At 42.1% G+C, this 16254-nt stretch overlaps 1 protein-coding gene across 3 annotated transcripts in view; it reads right to left on the reverse strand.

Annotated features, from left to right (window-relative positions):
• FAM135B (family with sequence similarity 135 member B) overlaps positions 1-16254 on the reverse strand; it is a 354279-nt gene that overhangs the window by 227078 nt on the left and 110947 nt on the right. For 2 of the 3 annotated variants that reach the window (XM_025394243.1, XM_025394242.1), the window contains exon 2: positions 5374-5469. In XM_025394243.1, coding sequence (XP_025250028.1) covers positions 5374-5450 — 77 coding nt within the window. In that variant the 5' untranslated portion in view covers positions 5451-5469. Of the gene's footprint in view, positions 1-4796; positions 4875-5373; positions 5470-12736; positions 12752-16254 lie in introns of all 3 variants that reach the window. The other variant, XM_025394244.1, reaches the window with a different exon arrangement.

Raw genomic sequence — 16254 nt, forward strand, 5'->3', positions numbered from 1 at the left:
ATAGCGCACGCTGCTTGAAGTCAGACATTCTGACCTTCTTATTTGTCAGCTGTGTGTACTTGGGCAAAAAACTTAGCTTGGGGGGCCTTGGTTTCTTCATGCTACAGAAGTTATACAGAGTCTTGGGGACGTTTTGAGGATAAACTGGATAATGTATAAATGGTATGACACATGGTAGGATTACTTATTATTGTTATCTAATTGGGATATACATACCCTGTAAAAATAACTTCAAGATTTACTGAAATATTTGAACTGATGGTCATTTTCTATGTATGTGTCAGTCTCTCTCATTAGCTGGGAAACACCTCGATGGCAGGGGCTCTATCACTTCATCTTAGTGTTTCTAGAGCCGAAAACAATAGCACACGCAAACTAGTGTCCTTGGGAATGAGTAGATGACCAAATAAAACATGTATAGATGTGCCTTAGGAATATGGAAAATCTAGGGATTCCAAAAATCTTGGCTGAACACAATAACTAAATGTCCATATACAGAGATGGTTTGCAGAGGAGGTTATATTGAGCCGGAACTTGTATAGCACAGAATTTTCAAGAGAGATGCTAGGTGGAACAGGGCCAAGAATTGTCTGATGAGTGAGAGCAAAAAGAAACTGGGAGGGTTTTAAACAGGGAAACAAGGTGGTCACGATAACCTTTTTGGGTAGTAACTCCATTAATAGTGTTAATGACAGGTTAGAGACAAGGCTATACTTGTAGTGGTGACGATTTAGTTGGCATCGGCTAGATACAAAGTATCCTACTACCTTCTCTGCATATATTAATTAATGCCATACACTTTCAGATTCACCCATGAGACAGACTTTGTCACCACCATTTTACAGGCCATACAATGTTGGGTTAGGGGATGTTTCCAAGTCCTCAGAGCTCATAAACGGCAGAGCATGGCTTCAAATTAAGGTCTGATCCCAAAGCCAGATCCTCAGTACTTCCCTGTCCCTGCCTTTTTGTCAGCATAAGTCTTACTGCTGAATGTGGGGGTGACATCCTATGATTCTTGATGACTAGTTTGAGGAGAAGTTTTCCCTTTGAGAATTTGTGTCAGTCCATATAGACTTTGGATGAAGGCATGTTGACTGTTTGCTCAAAGCAAACATCATCACAAGGCAGTGTGCATTCTCAGACTGGAACAAACACCCATGAATATAAATGTGCTAGAAGCAAGGAACTCCCTGATCAGGACAAATTATCAGGCAATATTCTTTATCTTTATGTTTCCAACATAGCATCTTATAAAACCTGGAGAGGAGGTTTCTTTCTGGCCAGACTGTGTAACAATGAGCTGCAACATTTGGATGGAGGTACAAGAGATATTTCTCATCAACTACATAAATGAGGTGGAACTTGGAAGACCACAGTCAGGCTCAGTCTGAAAGGTACTCTCCCTCTCATGCAATCCCCAACTCTAATTTTTACCATCCCAAAGACACTGTAGAGCACACATTTAATCACATATCCTTGCACCCCAAAAAGGAACCAGCTTCCCCAAAATCTACATTTCTTCTCTTTACTAACATCAGAAGACCATTTGCTTTTCCTCAGAAACTACCCTGGGGCCCCACCTTGCCCACCAGGCTTGGATTGTAGCCATGTCTTCTCCATGGAGCACTTGCCGGATAAAGTCATTACACTTCATTCTAAGCATAGCTCCTGCAGGATTCAGAGCAGAAAAATACTTAGCACCTGAGCATCAGGGATCATGCCTGTCAGGAACACCCCTGGCAAATGCAGAATCCTGGTTGGCATCACGCCCAGTCCACAGCTGCCCGAAGGCAGGATTTAGGAGGCTGGTGGTTACCAAGTGCAAGGTTTTGTTGCTGATGAGACCTTAGAGGTCCTAGACGTCATTACAAGACAGTATGCATCCACCTGAGAGGTCTAATTCGCTTCATCCAAACCACACCCAGACCTGTCCATAGAAGTAACTGCAATCAAGTGACCCTCAAGCATATGTAGTCATAAGATTATGCCCTCATCCACATTTGAAGTGTGTGCCTAAATACGCACCTTCCTTGAAACCATGAAAAGCTAGCCTTAAGAGCTAGAAGCTTATATGAATATTCCTAATCTTCTGGGCGGGTGGTCTCCAACTATTAGTGATTTGTATGCCTATCTACAAAACCATTCTTGAGTATAAAACCCCAATATATGTATATTTACTTATAAATACTACACATGTACAATTATACTCATATGTAACATGCATTATAAATATAGAAAAAGGTTTTTTAAAGATGAGAGAAGGATATAATAATCCATGTTTTACAAATAGATATTTTATATATTAATGGATCACATAACATTTTGGGTTTTGTGTTGTTTTTTTTTTTTTAGATGGAATCTCACTCTGTCACCCAGGCTAGAGTGCAGTAGCACAATCTCAGCCCACTGCAACCTCCACTTCCTGGTTCAAGCAATTCTCCTGCCTCAGCCTCCCAAGTAGCTGAAATTACACAGGCCCACCACCACTCCCAGGTGATTTTTGTATTTTTGGTAAAGATGGACTTTCACCATTTTGGCCAGGCTGATCTCAAACTCCCAAACTCAAGTGATCCACCTGCCTTGGCCTCCCAAAGTGCTGGGATTACAGGCATGAACCACCACACCTGGCTGATCACATAATATTTTTTTTTCTCCCAAAAAACATTACAGTGATTCCAAGTTCTGGTTTTAGTTTAGCCTAATTCAATATTAGACTTCAGTGGTGAGCATGGATAAATGAGATGCTTCCCAAAAACATACAGATCTAGAAAAAAGGGTATCGTAGGCTTGCTGAATAGGTGATTATTTTTATCCTCATTTTTCAAGCTTTTTTACAACTCAACAGGGGTCTATTCCTGTTTTGGATGTGTTATTTTGAAATATTTTGTTAATGGTGATTATTTTGTGTAAGACCCAATATCCATTTAGAATAAGGTGTGTTTTAAGTATTTATGCTTACAAGTCTATATATCAAATCGTTTTTAAAATATAACTAAATCACTATCTACTTATTGTTAGACAGATTAGCTTATCATCTTTAATTCTTACTGTGTGTATCAATAGGCTTTTGTAAGAAGTAGGATAAATGTGGTTGGTTCTGGCATTTCCTGGTATTTAGTATGCTTCCATTATTAATATTATCTTCAATTCATGATTCGTCATCGTATTGGACATTTTTCTCTTTGTCTTTTCCTAACTCTTCATAACCAACAATATGAGGGTTAGTGAAGTTAAAACTAGAGATCAATTTAGAGCTGTATGTAACTGACCAGCTGCACACTCAATGTCAGTCTGTGCTACAGACTTCCCTCTTTGCTCTTGAGACCTAAGTTACTGAATGGGATTCTGCCATACAGAAACAGCAAGGTCGTCCACATCAATCTGGATTCTAATTATTAGTGAAGCTTGATTTCAATTTTTTTTCTTTTTCACCAAAGCAATTGTAAATAGACGTTCTAATACTGTCTTTCCACATCCTGATGGCTGTCTTGTGCACCCTGGGGAGAATGAAGCCCACTTTGCACCTTAAGTAATAATATAAAATAATACATGATTTTGAATGAGAGAAGCTTAGCCTCAGCTCCTCACTCTGCTATATTACAGCTATGTATTGTTCTACTTCCCTAATCCCAAGTTATCTATCTGGTACATGAAGATACCGCTCAGTTCTATGGTTTGTTATGAAGAGTCAGGAAAAGACAAATAAGAAAAATGTCTAATACCATGATGGAAACCTGACATTATCAAAATCACTTGCTTTTCTTGTAAATGTGAACCTGAAAAGCAGAGTAGAGTGCTGCCAAAGTAGCAAAAAGAAGCAGTAGCACAGCCTGGACTCAGGAGTACTGGCCCCAAGCCCAGGGCTCCTATCAATATACAATGTGACTTCTGATCAAATGAGATGTGGACCAATGGCAACAGGACTTCGAGAAAGATGCACAGATCTTTGCCTCATTAAAGCTCAGCCTCTGTGAATGCTGCCCAGAACCCCTCCTCATATGCCTCCTTCTCTGGAACAGAAAGCTGGTCTCAGAAACATTTCCCATTCTTCTCACTGCCTGGGGTTCAGGACACCCACCAAAACCACTCAACCTCACTGAATTTCATCCTTAAGTAAGTAGGGGCTATAGTACACAAGAGGCACTTGAAGCATTAAACTCAGGGTTATCTTTTCACAACTGGAGTCTAATCTTGGAGGTAGATTATTTAAATGTACATGGATTCTTAGTCTTCCATCTAGAGATGGTATCTATTTCTTCATTTTGAAGCTGGACTGGCCTTGTGACTTGCTTTGGTTGGTGGAATGTATTAGGAAAACAACTTTATGCATTCCAAGACTGAACAACAGGAGATTTTGTGTGTTTCCCCTTTGATAGCCCAGGAACCTAGCCTGCTGGAGGATGAGAGGCCACAAGGAGAAGCACAACAGCCCAGCTGGGAGCCCCAGACCTGTGAGTGAGCCCAGTGAGATCATCCAAGTCACATCTAACTCAGTAGAACCGCCCAACTGAGCCCAGTCCAAACTACTTACTCACGAACTAAACTAAGTTGTTGTTTTTAAGCCATTAAGTTTTAGAAGAGTCTGTTATGCGAAAAAAGCAAAAGGATAGATATCCCTTGTTTTTTATACTAATTTGCTCTGTTAATTGGACACATAAAAAAACTCAATTTCTATTAACTTTGTTTTTTGTGTGTCAGTAACATGTCAAAAGTAGTAGCAACCATCATGAGGACATGTAGTTCATGTCTGTGTTTGGTTTCTTATATAACTATTTCACATCTTGATTATTTACAATGAGCCTTGGAGGTAAGTCTATCATGAGGATTTATTAATATCACCATCATGTGAAATGCCAAATTTAGACTGCATCCTCAAAAAGATAAAAGCAACTATATTTCAATTATATAAATTGATGTTTGGAAATACCAACATTATCAGTTTTTTAAAGATCTAGGCACAAGTGTTACAATACGTGGTTTTGAAGTAACGGTCTGCATCAGTATTGAACATACTGACTCCTTTTTACCACAGCTACACAGGCAACCTTCATTTTCCATCAATTCACTTCCCTTTAAAACTGACATATTTAATAGAAAGAGCCACTGAGAAGAGAGTAGGCAGAACGGAGTGCAGGAGGGAGGCGATGAATTAGCACTTTCTAGTCTCTGTCAATATGTGGTTTATTTTCAGATGCAATAAAGGTTTGGATTTTTGACTTGGCAGGAAAACACAATGAAAATCTTTTCCTCATTAGTACCAAATTTCCTACAATCTGACTTCCCCACCTCCACTTTCTTCCATGGAAAGAAACACACACACACACACACACACACACACACACACAAATACAAATTGCAAAGTATACTTACCCTCTCTGAAAGAGATCCACATTATAAAATTTATGTAGCTCTACAGAAAACTCAACCGTTCCTTGTATTTCAGACATGATCTTTTTGGCTCATTACCTGAAAAACAAGAGAGAAATTAACAGCTTGAGATCACATCAACCACTCAGAGAGAATCTGGCTTTTACAACAGGAAATCAATCTGACCAACAGGACCAACAGGAGTAGCATGTGTCCACTGAACGTCACCACTCAGGGTTCCTTTTATGGAAGAAGACACGGAGAGACAAAATGACTTGCCTACTGTCACAGCTTCTACCTGGAAGGGCCAGGAGGCAGACCCAGGTCTCCTAACTCCAAAGCTGAGCTGGTCCCCTGCCCTTTCCTATCTGTCAGTACCGTGGAGACAACAACATCCTGGCCAAGAGCACATCCTTCATGGCCAAAGGCACAAGAATCCCTGCTCTACCGCTTTTCAGCTGTGTGACCTTGAGCAAGTCACTGAACTTCCCTTATCTTCAGTGTTCTCATCTGTAACGTGAGGACTGGTAATAGCACATAACTTTGATAGATGGTGGGAAGAGAAAATAAATATGCCACATTGAGCACTTTGCACGGTCATTTGTGTAGTAAATACTCAATAAGTTGTAGCTACCACTGATGATAATAATTTAAAAAGATTTTATAATTGATATTATAAATGCAGTCTTTAAAGACTAAAGGTGGCTGGAGCAATATCAAGCATGGCACATAGAGCATGTGGGTGCTGCTGCCAGGTAGATGTTTAACCCAACTTGACAGGTTGCTAATTTTCCAATTAGTTGTTACTGGGGGTCAGTAACAAGACGGTTGAAAGGAAAAGATGGGAGGAAAAAAAAAAATTAAAACAGTCCAAGTCTGGGATGAGAAATAAGCCAAGAGGTACATTGAAAAGCAGGCTGGGTTTTCTGAGAATATCAAAGCATCTAGATATCAGGAATGTGATGAAAGGGAAAGAAGTTTACTTGTACCGAGCACCTACTATATTCTTGGTGTTGCATAAAGTATTTCATGTAAGTTGCCTGATTTTTTCCAACAAGAATTTTGTATTATTCTTGCCCCATTTTGCATGCAAGAAAAAAGGACCAGAGAAGCTCTGACCTGGAGCCACTTTCTAACTCTGTAATATGCTGGTGGTGTGGCCTTTGGTAAGACCCTTGCATTCTCCAAGCCTGCTTACTACCATGCCTAACAGGGATAATGCAAGCTACTGAGTAGACTCCTGATAGAATAAGAGATAACGACTTGCAATATACCTGGCACTTAGCAGGATCTCAAGACCTGGTATGACCTCTGGGAAGGGAGAGAAGGAGGAGAGGGGAAAGGAAGGGAACACATGGATCTGTCACCTGGCAACTTGTGATTCAACTTGGATCTCCTTCCAAAGCCCCTCTTTCTGCCCCCAGATGCCTCAGGGACCAGACCATTCTTGTGGTTCAGAGTGCAACTTCACTGCAGTTAACAGGGTAAGGCTAGGCCAGATCCCACAGATAAGAGCAGGAGGGATTAACTGGGCCTTAACTGCATCTCAGCTCGGGCAAATGTTTCATCCAGGCAACATTTCTAGGGATTCATAAGGCTGCATACCAAATTAAAATCCTTAGAACCAACCTCTATAAATTCTGCAAGACAGAATTTCAATCTGGCAAACATGGAAAGGCCTGGCTCACAAACTGTGCCAAAAACCCATTTCCCTAATGAAGAGCCATAGAGGTGCACCCTGACCCTGCCCAACACACCAGAGCCAGTCAAGGTCAGAACCCGAGGTTCAATTTTAATCCCAAGTCATTTCCAGTCAAAGTCAGATGGAGGGGCAAGCAAATGGAAGCCACTCTGTGCTTCCCTTCATAATCACATTCAATGTCAACAGCTGCATTGTCCTCATTTTCTCATCACCCCACTCAGCCTGAATCCTCCAAAAACTCAGAGCTGGTAAAATCACCTGACTCCTTTCTTGGAGTTGTCAGTTTTCTATTATTCCCGGTCCCTCTCCTGATCTCTGATCCTGGGGAGGAGAATATATAGAAAGAGAGACAAAGGCAGAGCAGGAACAATGAACCCCAATAGTGCCAGCCTACCATATACTACACACTGATGGGGGTTCCATGCATGACTTCACACAATCCTCAAAAGCCCTCTGTATGGGTGGCATTGACCCTGAGCCACACAGACACTGGTGCTGTGCAGGCAGAGTGCCTACCCAGGAGCCTGAGTTTTCCAGCTCCTGCACTTACTGGCAGAATGGCTGGCACCATGTTTTGGGATAGAGCTAATATTTAGAAGAAAATATTTAATGCATGGAGAATACCACATGGAACATTCTTTTCTCCTTGAAAGATGCACCACACCATGCTCTTGTTCAGGACAAATGGAATAGGGTTCTGGAACTTGTAAACACAGACACAGTTTCTCGGTGGGAAGCTGCCTTTTCCTTTAAAATAGCATGTTAGGCATTATAACCAAACACTCATAATGCAGTGAGGAAGATGAGTTCCATGTAAAATAGTTTTGTTTTTTTTGTTTGTTTTGTTTTGTTTTTGTTTTTGTTTTTTGAGATGGAGTCTCGCACTGTCACCCCGGCTGGAGTGCAGTGGCTCGATCTTGGCTCACTGCAAGCTCCTTCTCCCAGGTTAACTCCATTCTGCCTCAGCCTCCCAGGTAACTAGGACTACAGGTGCCCGCCACCACACCTGGCTAATTCTTTGTATTTTTAGTAGAGACGGGGTTTCACTGTATTAGCCAGGATGATCTCGATCTCCTGATCTCGTGATCCGCCCGCCTCGGCCTCCCAAAGTACTGGGATTACAGGCGTGAGCCACCGTGCCCCACCCCATGTAAAATACTTTTAAAACTGTGTTGATTTTGCTGATAACATCCTTGGTCCACTTTGTGGTCAGTAATCTAGAGCCATTTGCCTTGGTCGCAACCTTCTCCCCTTCTCTTTTCATCTGAGGATTAATGGGAAGGTATCACAGCAGTGGTTTTCAGGTGTGGTCCTCAGACCAGTGACATCAGCAACATTTTGTTGTGAAAACCAAGTATTGAGTTCCATGCCAGACCTGCTCAGTCAGAAACTCCAGGTTCAGGGATCTGCGTTTTCACAAGTTCTCCAGGGAATTTAGGTGCAAACACTAATTTGAGAACCACTGGCCTAAAGACAAGGGTTTTGGCATTAACTAGACCTGAGTTAACTTGCTTTCTTGTGAGCTGCATGACCTTGGGCCCATTCCTTAACTTCTCTGTCCCTCATTACTAAGAGGTGAAGAGTAAGAGTACCTACCCTATAAAAGTGTCTTCATGATCAGTAGGGAGACAGCATTCGAAATGTTTAATATACTGTTTGGCATATTGTTGGAACATACTTATGACATATGCACACAATAGACACATGACACATACCCCACACACACATCACAGTCATACACACAAACACACAGATACATACAATATGCATTGATACAACACACACACACAAATCTTCATCACACACACAAGATGCCCATGACACATACCCAGCACACACTGGGTGCTGAAAAGACTGTCCAGAAAAGCCCGTTCTCTGCCTCTGTAGGACTGAGCTCAGGGGCAAGGTTCTGAGAATGCATCGTGATGAGTGCAGTGAGAAGTGTCAGCATACGTCATGCTCATGAGGAGGACAGGACATGATTTAGATCTCCGTCCACAGCACATCAGCAACCACACCTCGGGTAGACCAGTTTTCCTCAATATTTGTTCCAAGAACCTCCCATGAAACATCAGAAAACCCAGCACTCACCCCCAACATGAACATGTACCATACACACAACAACATACCCAACCCAAAACACACAGGCACCATCTGAACACACACCACAGACATCTTTTCTACACTAACTTCCTACTACAACCAGCACCACCCACCACTCTAGTGAACTCAGTCATTCTGCTGCATTTGGTGTGACTCTGAAAAGCTCACCTTCAAACCTGCACTTCCTGAAAGCTGTGTGTACAGGCACTGTGGCACTCTAAAGCATACGGAGCTTACCAGCAGACTTTGCCCTCATGATGCTCAGGGACTGGGAAAGGGTGATTCAGTGACAATCACAATGCCAATGATGACAGCTTAGGAAGAGGGGGGAGCTGGGTCTTTGGCACTCAGGTATGGCCTCCCTGGGAAGGCTGGCTTCTGAAAGAGGAGGCCTTTGCCATGCCTCAGTCCAGTGCCATCAGTGCATATCTCTTCTGTTCAGAAAGTGAAGAGAGTAACCTCAGCAGGTCATCTCAACCTCAGCTCATCTGAAGTCGACACACCTGCCCTTGGTACTGCCCTTCATTGTGTAATCTCCCTGGGCCCCTGGTTACTGCCTGGTCCTCACTCAGGCAGCAGCACCCACAGCTTACACCTATGTGCAGACAGCTTGCCCCTGGTACACCACATTTAGGCAAACATGCCTAGAGAAGAGGATGGAGAGAGGGGCAGGATGGGAAGGCCCTTGAAGCCTATGTCTAGAAATTAACACAGGCATCATCAGATTAGCCTTCCTTGTGGACAGCGGAGAGAACAGCCTGTCTCTAAAACAATATACATACAGGCTCCAGAACAAGACTCCTGGGTCTCAATGGCCCTGGGCGACCTTGGAGTCATTATTATCTTCCTGGGCCTCTTTTTCCTTGTGTGTTAAGTGAGGACAATAATAATACCTACTTTCTGGAGTATTGCAATAATTAAAACTATTAACATACATAAGGCACTCAAAATAGAGACTGGCATGTGATAAACTTTCAATACACGCATGCTATGTTTAGCTTTGTTACAGAAGACAGAACTAGGAGACAGAGTAAAAGAAAATGCAGTGAAATTACAGCTTTGTTTGGTTTTCATTCACTAAAAAATAATCTTGATCAAGTGCCCCTTACTGACCTGCCCTGTTCTGGGAGCTTTCTAGCCATCCCAGCTGCCCAACAATGGACCAGTCTACTTTATGAAGCAATGAACTCCCTCATCACTGGGAGTGTGCAGACAAATGATGAGGTCCCACTTTTCTGGGAAAGCCCCTGCCTTGAGTTTAAACAACAATTAAATTCTCCTTTGTCCACAAGATTCTAACATCTCATTACCCTAAGCAGGCCATGTTTGTATTTGATTGATGAGGAACAAAAGAGGCAGAGGGTAGACCAGAGAACCAGAAGGTGATGTCACAGAACCTCAGTTCAGATTAGATTTCTGCCACTTAATAGGTTGACGAGGACATCACTTCATCTCTTTGAGTCCAGGCTTCTGCCTCTGTACCTGGAGGGAAACACCTACCTCAGAGGATGATACAGAATGGTAACTAATTAAACCAACTTTTGTAAAGTATTAAAAATGTTCTCATGGTCAATAGGATATTGTTAGAGTACAGAAAAATATTTGAGAAACATAGCATGTTACTTTTCTTCCTTAAGAAGGAGATGACTGGGCTATAAGTCCCTAAAAAGGAGTCATTGTCTGTTTATGAATTTCTGAGCACTCCATGCCCAACCTGGCATCTGGTAAACAGCAGAGGTTCACAAATACTATGGAATTAAGGAATAAAATGGTAACATCAGACAACAGACTCTGGGCCAGAGTGTGAGTATGAAAGAGGAACAGCATTCAGCAAGGAAAACAAAGCAACAGAAAATAAGACCAAAAGCATTTAAGAGTTGAAACAGTGATGTTGGTTATGGCAGATAAAGCAAGTTCTTTGTCATTAGAGGTATCCAAAAAGGGGCTGTCCAAGAAAGCCCTTTCTCCACCTCTGTCAGACTGAGTTCGACTGAGGATACACAGTGATGAGTGCACTGAGAGGTGCCAACATGCATCGTGCTTAGGAGGAGGGCAGGACACGATTCAGATCTCCATCCACAGCATATCAGCAACCACACTCTGGGTAAACCAGCTCTCCCCAATATTCATTCCAAAAACCTCCCACAAAAGAACCTGGGAAAATTAACAACAACAACAACAACAACCCAGATTATTGAGTCCTACACTCAGATCTCCTCATCAGACTCCAAGACAGGATCTAGGAACACAAAGGCTAACATCTGATCCCACTGCTGCATCTGCCTGTAATGCCAGCTCCGGCAGAAAACCTGTGCTTGTAAATCATAGCTGAGCAGAATGCATCTATGTCCCATTTGTGTGGCTGAATGCGGACAAGAAATCACCTCTGAGAAGAAATATGAGCTGATTATTTTGTCAAAAATCAAATTCTTTTTCTTTTAGAGCTACAAAAATTGTCTAGATTTATAAACTACTATGTAAAATGCAGAGTCTACATGGCACCTGCAATGGAGCCTCCATAGTGTGCCCGTCTGTCTCTCTCTCTCTGTCTCTCTCTCTGTCTCTCTCTGTGTGTGTGTGTGTGTGTGTGTGTGTGTATGTGTGTGTGTAGGTCAGGTTTTGGGATAGAGCAGCCAGGATCCAGATATCAACGTTACAATCTACCTAAAGTTAAAAAACTTCATAAACCTCAGTCTCCTCCTCTGTAAAACAACAAATAGATCTTTATCCCCAACACGTAACACAGAAGGTTGACAACAGATGTCAGACCTAGCCCTTCCATAACACATAAAGTTGAAGCCACCAAGAATAAATGTGAATACATCTAGTTAATTGTATGAGTGTTTCATTTTGAATTTTCTTTTTACTGTCATCATATTTCACCGAGCCTTTTCTTTCTGCATGTGTGTTGGTTTCCCTCCAGTTTTTCATCATTATTATCCAGAATGGTGTATTCAAAGACATTCAAAACTAAGCAACATGGTGGGGATGGGGGAAAGTCTGTCTTCTCTGTTCCAAAATTGTGACCTGCAGGTCTTTATCCCAGCAACAGGACATGGAGATGGCATTCCCTCTTGCATTCAAGGAATCTGGAGAGACCTCAAAATTGTGGCAGACTGTTGTCACTTACCTGGTTGTCGGGCATCAACTGGGTTCAGCCTTCAGTCCTTCTTTTTTTGTTTGTTTGTTTTATTTTGTTTTGAAATGGAGACTCACTCTGTTGCCCAAGCTGGAGTGAGGTGGCACGATCTCGGCTCACTGCAACTTCCGCCTCCTGGGTTCAAGCGATTTCTGGCTAATTTTTGTATTTTTAGTAGAGACAGGGTTTCACTGTGTTGGCCAGGCTGGTCTCGAACTGCTGACCCCACGTGATCTGCCCACCTCAGCCTCCAAAGTGCTAGGACTACAGGCATGAACCATTGCACCTGGCCCAGGGCCCAGTCCTTCTTCTCCCTTCCTCACAAAGACAATTAGTTGTCAGTTCTCACTATCATTATCTCCATCTCCAAAGCCACCACCCTAGGAATGCTGATCACTATTCTCTTTCCTGATTATTCCCACCTCTTCCATGCACCTCTCTCTGCTCCAGCTTCATCACCTTCTGTGCATTCTCTACCTCTCACTGCAGTGGCCTATCTTGAGCACCAAGAAGCTCATGTTCTGCATATCTCAAAAGCTTTCAGTGGTTTCTCTGGCCCTTGGCAAGATTCAAGAGGCATTGTACACTCCATCAACTTCTTACTTCTCCGGACACAATGCTTTATCCTCTCTCCCATGCCAAAACTGAGCTTTAATCTATTTCCTTTAGTTCTACAACATGTGATCTTTCAAAGATTCCATCTCTGTATAAGTACCAGAGAGAACATCAATGCATTAGGGTGGCACTGAGGATTAAAGATAATCACATACATAAAGAACTTCAGTCATTGCCTACAAAACTGTCAATCACTCATCATCACTAGCAATCACTATTTTTATTTCCACCTTCAACATAGTTGGCAGAAATTCAAAAGGTCCCTCATATCCAGACCTAAAGAACTAGGCCCCTGTCTTAACTTTAGAGGTTCTGGCATTTGTAGAGGCCCAAGTAAATGTTTGCACTTTTCATCACAATATATCAAAATGTTTAATTAGTTATTTACATTTTTTTTAATGTACTAGAGCAGTCTCAGTTGCCTCTGAGAATGTTGGATAAAATATTAAAACTGTTTTTAAGAAATATCATAGCTCCAATACCTCATTAGATTTTGTTTGGGAATAAATTATTTTACAAACATGTTTTCCTTTCAATGCAATTTTTCTATAAAACTTCAATCTTCAGAGTATATGGTCTTTGAAAGATTAAATGAAAATAATAATTCAATCTTAATATACATCAGCATTTACTTTATGAAAAGGGAAAACAACATTAATGTTCTCAAAGGACTGTGTATCAAAGAATTACAATATAGATGGGAAAGGCTCGGGAAGAGATCTCTCATGTACAGAGGAATATTATGAGGATAGAGAAGGATCTATCTTAGTCTGTTTTCTGCTGCTATAACAGAATACCACAGATTGAATAATTTATTAAGAACAGAAAGTTATTTGGCTCATGGTTCTGGAGGTTGGGAAGTCCAAGAGCACAGCATCTGGTATTCCCCTGTCCACAGTAGAAGGACTGAAGGCACAAGAGAACACTCAAGACAGAGAGAGGAAACTGGACTAAACTCCCTTTCATAACAAACCCAGTCTGGAGATAACTAACCCACTCCCTCTATAACACCATTAATCTATTTATCTCTTAAAGGCTCCACATTTCAACACTACTAATAACAATGAAACCTCAATATGAGTTTTGGCAGAAATCATAGCAGGATACCAAAGCGCACATGACCTAGCAAGTTCTTGGGATAGCCACACTCAAACCCAGATTACCCTGTCAGAATGTGCTGTTTCTCTGTAGGGTCCAAGAGAAGCAGCAGAAATTACTCTCCAAAGCATGTATCTGCATTCAGTGATGTCCTTCTCCCCAGGGGATTTACTCCACGCAGCCATTCTAACAAGGTAATAACTTCAGTTTGTTGCCTGGCTTGATCACTGCAGGGAAAATCTGCTCAGTGTTCCAGGCAAATAATCTTATTAGAGATGGAAAACTGGTGCTTCTTCATTAAGAAGGGAGGATCCCCTAAGCACTCTTTCTTGCTGTGAGAGGATCTCATCAACATTTGACTCACAATCTTGGGTCTCACCTCTGTGTGGAAACTTGGACAAGTCACACAACATCTCTAAGCCTCACCGTTCACATGCAGAATAGGGGCCAACTTCTCACAGCACCAGGGACACGGGAAATCTGAGCCATCGACCTGGGCCATTGGAAGACACAGATAGGACCTGAGCAAAGGAAGTCAAGCTACAACTGTGGTCCACAAGGATAAATACCCTGAAATAAAGATGCACAAAGAAGGCAGGCGCACCTACTGGTGGTGGCTGAGACCCACCGGGTCAGCCTTCTGGGACCTGGCCAGTCCAAGCAATACAGAGGCCAATCTCTCAGCAGCTGTGCAATCTTGGAGCAAGAACTTAATCACTCTGTGCCTCAGTTTCCCCAAATGCAAGTTGTTTTGGAGTCTGGCATATGATAAATGCTTAATAAGTATAAGCTAGTATGATAAAGAAGCAAACCTAAAAATAGTTCTGTGGCAATGGCAGGAGAGGAATGATAACCCCCTTCCACCAATGAGTTACCTACACCCTCGCCAACTTTGAGGTTCTTCAGGGCCCCCCTGTTGATTAGGAGCAGAGGGGAGGCCAGAAATCACATCTCTGACCCTCACCCACCATAGAAAATGCAGCCGCAGGCATTCACCCCCTGAATGTTTAAAAGTATTTTCTTTCCTTCAATATAGAAATCAAAACTGGCTGTGTATGTTTGCTTATTTTTTTTTCACATCTAAAGACAGTGCAAATAGAAGCAACCCACACAATGCCAAGTTCCTGTTTTCTTTGGGATTCTATGTCCCCCTTATCTTAGGCAGCATTTTAAAATTCAGGCAAGCAGGCACATAAGATTTCACAATCTCATACAAAGATAACTGACTCATAAACTCAGGCAGAGGGCTTGAAGTACCAAAGATGAGGAAGCTCTATTAAGGGAGCAGCAGCCAATGCCATCACTATTTGCAGCTCTCAGGCATGAAGCCTTCTCCCTTTCTGCCAATGCTGGAAGCTCTGGTGACACTCACTGAGGAGTTAAACATGTGACCACAGTGAGTGGCAATTTATCTCTCTTTCCACCTACTGAAACACATGCACACAAACAGACTCCTAAGTGTGTGTGTGTACATAAGCACACACAACAAGGAGCATACTGTCTCCAAGTTCTTTTTTTAGAGAGGCAATGTCAAATAATGGAAAGGGCAGGGGCTTCAGGGCTGCCAAATCTGGTTCACATTCTGACCATTTTACGGGTTACCCTAATCAAATTTTAGCGCTCTCACTTTCCACATCTGTAATCCTACTACAGTAATGTCTATCTACTTGGTAGTGATTTACTTTTGGGAAGATCAACATAAATGTTTATTTTTTTCAGCAACATTGTGGCTTTTCAATATATAGTGGATAATGTTAATATTAGACTAATAATAACAATAAAATATATGTATGTTGTGCAATAAAAATTTTGTTTAACAAAGATAAGCTTAAATATCCAAAGAAATCCAGCCTGGAATGAACCACAGGATAACCTGGATGAAGCTGAGTTGCTAGGCAAAGACATAGGCAATGTCCAGGGCCCAGATACCAGGACTCCAAGCTTGGGGGAAGCATACTGGATACTGAGCCCACAGCCAATGAGGCTGGATTCAGATGTAGGTTCCCATTTTCTCTGGGTCCTGAGGGAGACAGAAGTTGCATCTCTCCTCCTCGAGAAACGTAATTCAGGCAGGTAAGAATAGCACCTCACATTCATTGAGGTTGGGGGAGGTTTCAATGCAATGACAGACATAACTTGATAGTGAATACACCTTCCCTGAAAGGCAGTGATTCCTTGTCCCTGGAAGAATGTCGCAGATGCCAAGTCTGCCCCAGGAGTTAAAGAC

This window comes from Theropithecus gelada, chromosome 8 (assembly GCF_003255815.1).
Source record: "Theropithecus gelada isolate Dixy chromosome 8, Tgel_1.0, whole genome shotgun sequence".
NCBI lineage: Eukaryota > Metazoa > Chordata > Mammalia > Primates > Cercopithecidae > Theropithecus > Theropithecus gelada.